Source organism: Gymnoscopelus braueri (assembly GCF_963280865.1).
Source record: "Gymnoscopelus braueri genome assembly, chromosome: 6".
Lineage (NCBI taxonomy): Eukaryota > Metazoa > Chordata > Actinopteri > Myctophiformes > Myctophidae > Gymnoscopelus > Gymnoscopelus braueri.
The window spans coordinates 32,915,146-32,927,841 of record NC_137607.1 but is presented as its reverse complement, the minus strand read 5'-3'; the positions used below and the strand labels follow the sequence as shown (position 1 = coordinate 32,927,841).

The window sequence follows — 12,696 nt, the reverse complement described above, 5'->3', positions numbered from 1 at the left end:
CAACCGTTCCACAACAGCAACAGCATCACCCATGGGTTGCATTAAAAAAAGTCTGCATATTTTTAGCGTGTCATAAATTACGCAACCACAGTGGAAATCAAATCAGCCTGGATTAGCATGAATGATGCTGGGAAGCTGTTTAGATGTTTCCCAGTAAAAATACTGGATTAATTTATCCATTTGTAACTCTGAGGAGGCTCAGAGTTCAATCAACACATGAGAGGAGTACTTGACCTTGCCACCATGTGTGGCAAGGTCTCAAAGTGGGGTACAGGGACTCTCAGGGTTCCTTGGGGGGGCCCTAAATTGACCCTTACAAGTCTGTAACTCTGACAGTATACAAATAGAACAACGGGTCCATTTGGTTCCATTTGTATACTGCCAGAGTCAAGGAGGGTCCTTGAAATGTTAAAGTTTGAGAACCACTGGTGTACAGTACGGCCACTGGCCTCGGTCAGCATTTACCTGCCAACCAGACGGAACCAGGGGAAGCGGTCGTAGAAGGGGTCCCCTCCAGTCATCACGCTGTCACCGTCCTCAGCGGCGTTGCTGGGAACCTCGGCCGCGCGGTCGTACATCTCTCTCATCAGGTCCAGACGCTGCCTGAGAGGAGCAGCACGCAAATGTCACCACATGAGGGGGATGGTATAAAGATTAAGAACCATCACACATACACATAGGCACACGCACGCACGGGCGCACGCACAAGGAAGTAAATCCCTGAATATTCATCACATTATCTCCATATTTGGAAGTCAGCAATATGTCACAGTAGTGCCAATATGATTGATACTAGTTCCACATGGAAGCCACACCCTTGACCCTGACTTTTTGAAGTCATGTTATATCAAGGAAGTGATTCTGTGAGCTATAACACAGGCTAATCTAGAAACTACAGGATGCAAAACAAAACTTTCAACATTTATACCAAAATGTGAATCTCAGGATCCACCACATGGAAACTGTGTTGCTCCAGTGAGGATCTTGGACTTCATGCGGCCAGCCTGCTTGTAAATCAGCTATTTTCAAATATATATATAGCCAAAGTAAAAAAATATTTAAAAATGGTCTATAATAAATAAAAGATTGTCTTTAAACACCTAGCACAATAGATGCTCAAAGTACCTCAATTTGTCTAACGTCCAGTAGTGGGTGGCTCCGTTCTTCTGGTCCTGCACCTCCACAGCCACTATGGTCCGTGGGAAGTGTCTGGTCTCTCTGTCCTTGGCCGCCTCCACAGGCAGCATGTCCGGGGGCAGCGGCGAGTACAGCGTGTCGGTGAGCAGTACAAACTGGAACTGAACCTGCAGGGGGCAACAGAGGACAAGGTGTGGGGTCAGAGCTACGCCTGTGGAGCGAATGTGAGTTTAGAGCGGTGGTTCTGAACTCAGGCCTTTGTGGACCGCTCGTACTACCGTCCAGGAAGTGAACAGCATTCACTGGATCCTGTGTCGTCGTCTTTCTAGTGCAGTGGTGGTTCTCAAACATTTTAATTTCAAGGACCCAAATAACTCTCAGAGTTACAGACCTGTAAGGGTCCACTTACAAGTTAACCCCTCAAGCAGTGGTGGAAAGTAACTAAGTACATTTACTTAAGTGCTGTACGTATGTACGTATGTAAAATGTTTAGGTATTTCTACTCCACTGCATCTCAGAGACAAATATTATACTTTTACTCCACTACAATTATTTGACAACATTAGTTACTGGTTACTTGATAGATTTTGATTATTATTACAAAACATACACTAACCACTTCAGCTCTGTATACATTTCGTCCATTAGAAAATAGCCGATCCACAAGCTCACAACGCATCGCGATGCGACGCGTTGTGAGCTTGTAGAATGTTTCTACATTGCAGTATTGATACTTTTACTTAAGTAAAAATTTTACTTCTTCAACCACTGCCCTCAAGGACCCCTGAGGGTTCCTGGACCACCACTGGTCTAATCAGACAGAGACTGATTGTGTCTGGGTCACTAGTAGGAACTTCCTGGTAGGTCTCCCAGGAGCTGAGTTTAGAACCACTGATTGATTGGGTTAGAGGCCAGTAACTTGCCTTCTTTTTGAGTTCCACACTGATGGCGTTGGCCTCCTTAAGGAAGATGGCGTTGCCCCATAACAGGTCCCGCAGAGACGTGAACTGGTAGCACCTCCACTTCCTGAAGCCCCAAACCGCAAGCTCTGTTTCCCTTTCCGTCCACTGAACTGTGGGTCAAAGAAGATACAAGATGACTATTCACCCACTTTTTTAGTGCAGTTATCCCATTATGGAGGTACTGTTTTGGAATACTCTACCTTCCTCTTCAGGCTCCCCCTCTTCCTCAGTAGCCTCTGGGTTACAGCTTCTGTCCACCTGCTTCTGAAGAGCCTCCAGCTTGCTCTCATAATCCTATTGACAATTAATCACGCAATCACTATCGAGGACTGACAAACAGGGTTGATCCATGTACAACTGTGATGCACCACCGACCACCAAGACAGGTGATGTAACTGGGACAGGATCACTTCACATGAGTGACCAGCAATCTCTTTTGTATTTAGCTCCAGACGTGACTACAAAGTTAAGCAGCAGAACAAAGTTGATCTGGACACTGTGCTGTTTGTGAAGTGCACCAGAGTTCTGTCTGAAAGCGGACACGCTGCACCATCTTTAACAATGCATATAAACTACACTGCATACTTAAAGATGAGTACCGTACATGAAAGTCCAAAAGTAACAATTTTGTTGTTGTTTGTTTGTTTGTTTGTTTGTTTGTCTGTTCAGTAGTGTTTACCAGTCTTTGCTGCTCCAGTAGGTTGTGGGTCTCTTCTCTCTCTTTGCGATACTGGTCCTCCAGTTCCTGCAGCCTGAAGACATTTAGAAGCATAGACGATGAGACGTGGCATGGCATCTCAAAGTAAACATTATTTTTGGCTTCCATTCCAGTGCCCTGAGGCTTCTGCATGGATTCTTGTCTTCCATTTCAAACTGGTTTCCAATCACAGTGCTGTGGATTATTTATACTGTATGCTGTGACAGCTATTAAGCCTCAGGTAGTGATGACCGTGCTGGTTTCATCCTCTCCTCCCTACCGTCTGTACCTCCATTATGTCGTTCTGTTCTCTCTCTCTTAAGGGCTATACAGTAATAATGATAATGGTGTGATGTGGGGTAGCAGTGGCTCAGGAGGTAGAGCAGACGCTTTGGAAACGGAAGGTCCCCATCAGAAGGTCCCCCATCACTTAGTGTCAAAGTGTTGACCCCAAATTGCTGCCCATGAGCAGGTTGGTGCCTTGCATGGTTTCCTCCACTGTCAGTGTGTGTGAATGGGTGAATGCAATGCACATTGTAAAGCGCTCTGGATAAAGGCGCTATATAAATGCACTATTTACCATGTGAGCATCCACGAACGATAAAGTTCTGTAAACATGTTGAATGTGAGTGATGCCCTGTATTTTGATTGGATTTTAATTGGCTGTTAATGTTTTATCGTTCATCACAATGCTTTGAAAAAGATCCCAATCATATTGTTATTTTCATAGTTAACGTTTTATAGTTAATATTATTGTTCTTGGTGTGGAGTCTGTGGACAGCCGTATATTCTTTTTTTCAGTTTTTGCAGATTGCCGGCATCCTTGCTGGTTCTCCGCTGTACATTGAAAAATAAATCCCTGAGTGTTAACCGCTTCATCGCGGTGTCGCACGGCGGAAATAGCAAATACATACAATACAATGCGACCCGTTGTGAGTTTGTAGGCGATATTGGCTATTTGAGCTATTTTTTTAAACATAGGCTGAAACCAGGCTGAAAGTGTATAATTTGACTCTTTGAGAGAGTGTAATAAATGGAGGTACCTCTGGTCCATCTCTTGTTTCATGTCGATGCCTTGTTTGTCCAGCAGCTCTCTCTGGGCGAAGGCCCAGTCCACAGGCTCCACAGGGGTTTCAGGACAGGGGGCTCTCTCCCTCTCGGCCCTGGCCTGCTCTGGATGGTTGAAGCGGAACACGTGGCTCTTCCCCAGGATGATGCGATTTCCTGCAGGTTGAAGCCCAGAGATGGTCATCAAAAAAGGTCAAAAGGAGATTAAATATACATAAATTACAGAAAATAATGCCACGCCTTGTGAGGCAAAAAAATAATTTGAGCCAGTGAAAGGGAAACAGGGGTCAAATGTAAAAGGACACTATCTCTACACTACACAACTGTTGATGGTTATTGACGCTAGATTTGCAGAACAGCAGAAGTAACTGACCTGATTTGAGGACTGTGGGCTCTGTGACTAGCTTTCCATTGACGTAGGTCTCAGCATCCTCGCAGGGCTCCAGGATGACTGCTGTTTATAGGAGCACATGGTGGAGGACATGATGGTGAGACTACACTTCCACGACAACACTAACTTAACCTCCCAATGTGTTGCAGATGTGAGCAGTATAGCTTACTCTCTCCCATGGGACCAGTACTACTGGTGAAGGTGCAGTGTTCGTCCTTTATGAAGTGTCCACTGAGGACTATGTCCTGACGACTGTTGGCATCTACGCGACCCACCCTGAGACAAGAAGACATGAATACCACGTTATAGCACACGTTGTAGCACGCATGGGCCTGCTACAATAAATACTGCTATGTTTTGTCATTTAGAGTAGCCAATTATTATTACCCCAGTGAGGAGCCCCCACCAGGAGGACGTAGTGCCTCCGTCCTACTACTCCCCCTGCTGACAGGTACCACCCCAGCCCGTACGAGTCGCTAGCGCAGCGACGAAGATCACCGTCCCCGCCTGGCTTCTCTCCCCCCGAACACAAGTGCCCACGGTGCAAGACGCATGCACCGTGGTAGATTTGAACCCTATACCCCTTTACCCTTGAGCCGCACGAGCACCCAGATACCCCAAGTAGCCCAAATACTACTACTGTATGAAAAAGAGGAGAAATCCCGACACATGTTGGGCAAGTATACTTGCCGTGATGAAGACCAGTCGGTCGAAACATGTTGGCTTTTAAAACTTTTTGTAAACATGATTAAAGTGCCTTGATTTTACGCCCCCTCTCCTTGTATTTTTTTATATTTTTTGAGTGCTCAGATCTCTCCTCTTTTTCAAGTTTTGGTTCCCGTTGATCCTAGAAGCACCTCTACGTTATTTAACTCAACGTTATCTCCATTGAGCACCTGGTTGTTCTCTCTCTCTCTCGCTTTACTACTTACTACTGTATGTTGAAAACCAAGGCATTTGCTATGATAATAAAGAATAATCAAATTATAATTATTGTACATTTGCCTTGTTGTAATAATAGAATATTCATTGTGGGCAAAGCAAACCATAGCTCTGATCCAGAATTGACATGAAGTAATATGATATATCTTGCTTTGACATACTGTACAGGAAGTGCCTGTAACAAAAGCCCAGTCAGTTCAGCTAACAGTGAATTGTATTTATTGGATAGAATGACTCAACACATGAGTCACACATGTCACCGAATCCAATATTGTACATTTGTTTCCACTGACTTTGTAATGTTATGTTACTGTTTATTCTATTTGACATGGACATCACAATTACATTGGACAGCCCATATGCATTGCTTGAGTGTTCTAGCACAAGTGCTAATGTTCAACACCTGTCCACAGGAGACTTTTCTAGATAGAATACCACTATAATCTAACTAGGGAACCAGGGGACCTGGTACTGCCAGACCCCTAATGGCCGACAGAGCACTACGTCACGCTAAGCTTGGCCAATCAAAAGGACCATATATGGACGAAAACGTTGAACCGTTTTCGTCCATATATGGACGAAAGAGGGACAGACAAAGCCTCATGTAGGCCTGACCCCCTGGGTCTGGCAAAAACCAATAAGGGAATTAAACATCAATACAATACAAATCTAACACAATACATGAACTGAAAAACAAAGGCAACATAATGATACCAATAAACCAATAACCCTGTCAACCGTCACCCGTTGTTTTGACTTTAACCATCATTTGAGTCCTCTGTTAAACACATCAGTCTGTAGTTTTAGATCAGCGGGCAGAGAGTTTGTCCCCCTTTACTGAGAAGGTAGACTAGACTGTCCAACTGAGTTCTGGCACTGGTATATTATACAAAGTGCTAGGGTAACAACGTTTCAGCAGGGGGCGCCATCCTGCAATTAAAGGTTTTGAGGTCTTACCTGGTGATCCCATCTTTGATATAGTACAACAGGCACTCTGACATCAGAGGATCTTCATTGAGGTTCACCAGATGAGGAGTCTAATGAAGAATGTATGATTTACTGTAAGTGTCACATTAGCCATTCAAGTGCATTGACTTTTGTTGTTATATACAGTATTTTCAATACACGCTGCAAAATTCTGAATGTCAATTTATTTAACATGGTGTATGAATGGATCCTTACTGATCCATTTTAACGGCGTGGCTCTACTATAGGCTAGCCATCTATGAGAGAGTCGTGTGTGTGTGTGTGTGTGTGTGTGTGTGTGTGTGTGTGTGTGTGTGTGTGTGTGTGTGTGTGTGTGTGTGTGTGTGTGTGTGTGTGTGTGTGTGTGTGTGTGTGTGTGTGTGTGTGTGTGTGTGTGTGTGTGTGTGTATGTGTATGTGTCCGAACTCTGATCTAATTGCTGGACCGATCAGCGCCACATTTTGTATGCATGCTGCCAGTAGGCCACAAATGTACCTCCACTATGCCCGTAGCAAAAATAAATCCACATATGCTTTATACTTTAAAATACTTAACTCTAATTTTATAATGGAAGTCAATGGGGCTTTGATCAGGCCGACACCCCAATTTTTTAATTAACATTCAGGTTTTTGCTGTGTGGATACAATGCACAGCAACCCCTCACAGTTGAGGAAAAAAAACAGATCAGCAGGATCATTAACAATACTTAAAACCATGCAGACAGCTTCACCTCCCCACCGCTCCTCAGCATGAGCTAATGACTGTAACATCGTCTCCATCAAATAACATGTGCCTCTTGGCAAACAGCCATTCATCGCTACAATAGGGGCACCACCGGTATCTCTTTTCCCCATCGTGTTTACATCCATTGCTGCCTGGCTGCAGTGGAAGTGTTTGCAGTGAATAATGAAGTGTATTTAACACAGCACTCAGTGAAAAGGAGAAACCCTTGACCGGACAACCCTGGTTCGCAGCCCTACGTGAGTGGCTACAGTATGGTCCGTGTCTTAACACAAACACTTTTAACTACATTAACCCTGGCATTCCTGTTCTTATCAAGTGTTCAAATACATATTTTCAATAGCCGAAGTATAAAATAGGGTTTTAAGTGGTAAAACGTTATGTGTTTAACTACTGTTTTAGTACTATTGCTATGACAACTGAATTTCCTTCTGTCTGTCTTATTGACAGGGAGGTTCTGCATTCAAGAACAGGACAGCAAAGAAGGAGCTACTCAGTGTTTGTTTGCCTCTGAGAGTGCAGAGATGGACCCGTAAACAAACACTGAGGAATACAGTGAGTGTACAGATGAGTTCAGAGGAGGAGATAGTTTGACACACTCCACAACTACGAACCTCATTGGGGGAGAACAGCCCCACCGTGTCAATAAACACGGCCTCAGGCTTTCTGGGGTTATCCGAAGGCTTCGGAACAAACGGACAGTCAATTATTCAATAAGTATGCCTTCATTTTGAGTTTATCCTTCGATATTCAACAAGAATTTCACTCATGTTGCTTGAGTACGGCACATATGACACTCGAGGATCTACAATTGTACCTTCTTTGGGGAGAAGACTCCGACGGTTCCACCATCCTCTCGCATCGCCACACCCATCTCTGCCAGCAAGGCCTCTCTGTATAGAACAATACAACCAGGCTCATTTGTTAATAATAAAACACACCAAAGTGGATCTCGAATTCTGTACTTTTACGGGTACCCCTGAGGCAAAGCGAGCAGAATCTGAACCCAGCAGCAAACTAGATTATACAGTCCTTTACCACAAACCCTCAGTAACACTGATAGTATATTATACCTATGATAGGTTTACTAAACCGGGGAGATCAAACTCACTTCCTGCCTAATGCTTAATTTATGCTCCGTCATAAGACGGCGTTGCAGATCAAAAATAGCAGATCTATAAGCTCACAATGAATCACATCCGCAATGTGTTGTGAGCTTAAAGATCAGCTATTTTCGGCCTAAAATGCTGTCATAGGATAAAGAATAAAACCGGCTTAAGAAAGAAGTCAGTCCTATACACACCTTTCCATTCTAATGGCCTCTGTGCGGCGAAGCTTCTCCTCCCAAGTTTCATTGAGTTCAGCGATGATTTTCTCAGTTTCCTGATGTTTGAAATGAGAGAAACATTCAAGTAAACACTGAGATGTCGTAAGGCAAGAGGCTACAGATCATATTTTCCAATATGTATGCAGTTGATGGGATATTCAAAGTTAAACACAACTCTTCTGAAAGACCACGGTCATGGTGGCTAACCTGATACTTGAATGTGATTGGACGAGCACATCACAGCTTTAGCATATCATAGAAATGATATGCTACAGTATCACAGGTGAATAACAGATCAAGGATGTTAAAGAGGCGCAAGTTGGTAGTTTTTCACCTTCAGCCTCTCGATGGCCTCCTCGCTGCCGGGGCTGAACATGATGCGGTCGTGGAGGCTGGCGATGGACCCGGCGCGGCTGGACAGAGCCGACAGGGACGGAGACGGACTCATCCCCGTCATGGCATTGGTCACTGTGGAGAGATCATCTCTTTGATTGACAGGTGGTGGGCGTTTATTGTTATTGGAATCGGACAGGTCTGTCAGGAAGTCAAGGGGAAGGGGTACGTCGGGGTGAGGTAAGGGGCGCAATTGGGCTGTGTACGGGAAGCAGGGCGGGGGGGGGGGGGGGAGGTGGGTAGGGAAGCAAGAGGGAAACGAGGAGGAAGCGGAAAGATAAGGAGGAAAGGGAGAAGGGGGTGGAGACGGAAAAGAGGAAGAAAGAAGAGAAGTAGCTTGAAACACATAATCGGATATCAGTGTTTAGACATTACAGTGCGACAGTATTGTGACACAGAGCAGGACCAGGGGGATAGAAGCCACGCAGCAGAGAAGGCCGAGGTACAGCATTGCCGATGATGCACGCAGCCACACAACAGGAGCAGCTTCAAAGATGCAAACATCCAACTAAAGCGGGACTGGAGGGAAAGGAGTGTTCATTTAACCACTTAAGCCTGGTTTATACCTGTGTAGGCGTGGTGACAACAGCCAAACTAGATCTGGTATTTCTTAAAGATTTCTTAACATTGACTTGTGAGATTTTGAACATTTTCGCCTATCATGACATGCCCAAAATAGGGACACCAGCCAGGTTCAAAGTGGTCAAATCAACACTCCAGATTTTTTTGGGTTGCATTGTCAAACATCGAGCAAAGGGTTTCCCGCAAAACCATTCGACCATTCAACTGCAAGACCATTCAACTCCTACAAAGACCATTCAATAACACGAGAAAGTTTACGACGCACATCCATCACTCCGGACAGAAGCTCTACAAGTGGATTAAAGCAGTGGTTCTCAATGTGGGGTCCGGGGACCCCCTGAAACCCCCTGAAACCCCCCCAAGCCCCAGCAAAATCTGTTTAACCACTTTAACCCTATATGCAAAATAGCCGATCTACAATCTTGCAACATTTTAACAACACTAATCTACCTATGGGGTCATATTTTCAGATGGGGGTCTAATACATATTAATTTCCTTGACATGAAAACGTTTAAGAACCACTGGATTAAAACTCAGCTGCCAACTTGCCATGGTCAATCAAAATAGATTTTGGAATAAATAAATAAAGAATTAGAGCTGCAACTATCAATTATTTTCTTAGTGATTATTCTATTGACTACTTTTTCAATTAATCTAATAATCGAGAAGCAATCTTTCAAAATATTTTGTACGAATCGATAAACCATTTAAGCCTCATTTCATACTTGAAATAGGGTTGACCTACAATTGAAGTTCATAACGCGTCTCATCGTGATCTGTTGTGAGCTTGTACGTCAACTATTTTAAAACATTTTGAAACTCTTCGCCTATAATGTCATGCCCAAAATAGGGATCGATTACCACTTGATTATTTTTGATTATTAGATTATCTTCAATTAATTGCTACACTCCTAAAACGAATCGGCGAACGCCACTTGAAAAAATATATTAAAAAATCCCTTTTTGTGCATGCACTCGACCACAAGGCGAGACGGATGCCTGCTGCTGCGCGTTTCCGGCTCAGACCACTAAAAAGACTGCACATAGAGGTCAGATTACATCTAAAAGCCTTGCTCAATTCATTTACTGCTCCATGGGCCACCGTAAAATTACCAGGAAATCCATTTCTGTGGCAGAGTGGAAGGCTCACAGGAGGGTAACTGTGAGACAAAGACCTTTGGATGCGTTGAAAAACGATACGATTATTATCACGCGTATATCACTGATTCTTCAAATATATTCAGTTGAGCAAAGCTACTGTATGCTTAAAGCAGCAGCTGATTCTATACAAATCTTTCTCCTCTCTTCACCACTGAGTTTCATTCTCAAAGACACTGGTTTTCAACGTCGGGTTCCAGGGACCAACAGGCCAACAGGGGGTCCAAATGGACCCTTTACGGGCCTGTAACTCAGAGAGTGTCCATTTGGTTCCATTTGTACACTCTTAGAGTAACATTTTACAGTATAGATTGAGGTCCCAAGTAGAGTTTAGTTCAGTGATTCTCAACCTTTTTAATTTCAAGGACCCATTTCAAGGATACATTAGTGTTTTTATTTTTATTTTTTCTCTGGCACCGCAATCTACACTGTAAACTCCTCAGTATTTATTTAACTACTGGTCCATTTGGTTCCATTTGTACATTCTCACAAGTTACAGACCCATTCGGACCCCTCTCAGGTCCCTGGACCCTACGTTGAGAAACAATGTCTCCAAGACACACAGCATGCTGGCCCTGCTATGCAGCTGCCATGGCAACACACAGCAGTAAAGAGGGGCCGTGTATCATAGTCTGGACAATCTCTGCTGTCTGCCAAAAGCCAGCATCTAATTAAAGTCCATTCATTATGTCCTATATTATGGACAGAAAATAAACATTGATGAGATGAGCTCACTGGAGATGGCTGGCTTAATGACCTCACAATGTATCGATGGCGGTGGGTATTGAAGGCCATATAGCATCGTTACACGTTGTTTAAAGCAGTGGTTCTCAAAGTGGGGTCCGGGGACCCCCAGGGGTCCTTGAGCGGGTTCCAAGGGGGGTCCCCAGCAAAATTAGTTCAACATAGCATAAGAATCAGTTTGACCGCCTCATTTTATACTTCAGCTATTTGAAAATAGCCGATCTACAGGCTCACTATAGATCGTCTTCTTTTGAAAGATCTTGAAGATTTTTTTGAAACATTTTGTATAATATTGAAAGATTTTAACACAAATTTATGGCACTTGCAGTCCCTGACATGAAAACGTTTGAGAAGCACTGGTTTATAGAGCCCGACCCATGTCATAGTTTTGGGTCTGATGCCAATTTTGCCCGAGTCCTAAACTACAGATTACCAGTGTTTTTGACCCATATTTTGTAAAAGAGTCATTTAATTGACCACTTAAAGGATCTACACCATGAATTAAAAAAAATAATAATAATATTTAATATCATATTGTTTATGTCCCTCAAACGTTTTTCAAAAGGTTTGAGCCTAAATCAAGCCTCAGATATACTCATTCCAACTATTTCCAACTAACTTCTCTCTGGCTTATAAAGCACTTTCACCTGCAATACCACATTGTCCTGTTTGGCACGGGGCGATATTGAGCCAGTTTGTATGCATGTTATCTCCTGGTTCTGTGTGGAAAAAGTATATATATATATTATTTTTTTATAATAATATTTTTTTTTGGTTGGAACTGAAAAACAGGAGGGATTGTACCCTGACGTGACGTCACGTCAGGGTACAAATCAGTTTGGCCTGTTTTGAGACCAATTTACAGAAAACCCCAGATTTGCTGTGAAAGCCTGAGTGTTCAAACTGGGGTATTTTTTGGAATAGAAGAGAGGTAGGGGAGACCAAAAACACACAAAAAATAAGAAAAAGTTAAAATTCATGGTGTAGTCCCTTTAAGCTCTATTAAAAAAATAGGTCAAAATAGGGACAACAGGTTGACGGTGATCGGGACACATCGGCTGCATTATTACCGATACTGATGTTGTCAAAAAAAGGTAAAAAATGGCCGATATATCGGCCAAATCGATATATCGGTAGGGCTCTATAGTTGTTAACCCATTAAAACCGGGAAAGCATCTGTAATAGCAGATATACAAGCAGATATACAAGCTAATTTATTTTTACAAATCTTCTCTTTTGGGGGTCTCCCTGGCACAAAACATGTTCAGATGGGGGTCCGCGGCCAAATACATATCATTTTGGGGGTCCTTGGCACGAAAAAGTTTGAGAACCACTGATTTAGAAGGCATTTGTAGAATCGGCCTCAGATCTTAAAGGACGACTTCACCCATTTTCAACCTATATCTTCATATAATTGGTCCTCACTAATGCTCATGATGATATGGCACCATTTCTGTCTACTCACTCTGTGTCTCAGAGGAGGGCTGTGGAGAGCAGACTGAAACCCGCCTACCAGTGACATCATCGATGGGCAATCCAAGCTAATAGAAACTGCAGGCTTTCTATTCCTGGAAAGTTAGCATGCTA

General features: G+C 43.4%; 1 protein-coding gene across 1 annotated transcript in view; it reads right to left on the bottom strand.

The window, feature by feature from the left end:
* Nucleotides 1-12,696, bottom strand: part of kif1aa (kinesin family member 1Aa) — a 63,339-nt gene that overhangs the window by 29,546 nt on the left and 21,097 nt on the right. The window contains exons 14-25 of the mRNA XM_080429701.1: nucleotides 8,566-8,765; nucleotides 8,208-8,287; nucleotides 7,722-7,797; nucleotides 6,155-6,234; nucleotides 4,425-4,531; nucleotides 4,238-4,318; nucleotides 3,840-4,020; nucleotides 2,779-2,851; nucleotides 2,300-2,393; nucleotides 2,061-2,209; nucleotides 1,126-1,304; nucleotides 466-603 (exon numbers count right to left, since the gene is read on the bottom strand). Coding sequence (XP_080285827.1) covers nucleotides 466-603; nucleotides 1,126-1,304; nucleotides 2,061-2,209; nucleotides 2,300-2,393; nucleotides 2,779-2,851; nucleotides 3,840-4,020; nucleotides 4,238-4,318; nucleotides 4,425-4,531; nucleotides 6,155-6,234; nucleotides 7,722-7,797; nucleotides 8,208-8,287; nucleotides 8,566-8,765 — 1,438 coding nt within the window. The remainder of the gene's footprint in view (nucleotides 1-465; nucleotides 604-1,125; nucleotides 1,305-2,060; nucleotides 2,210-2,299; nucleotides 2,394-2,778; nucleotides 2,852-3,839; nucleotides 4,021-4,237; nucleotides 4,319-4,424; nucleotides 4,532-6,154; nucleotides 6,235-7,721; nucleotides 7,798-8,207; nucleotides 8,288-8,565; nucleotides 8,766-12,696) is intronic.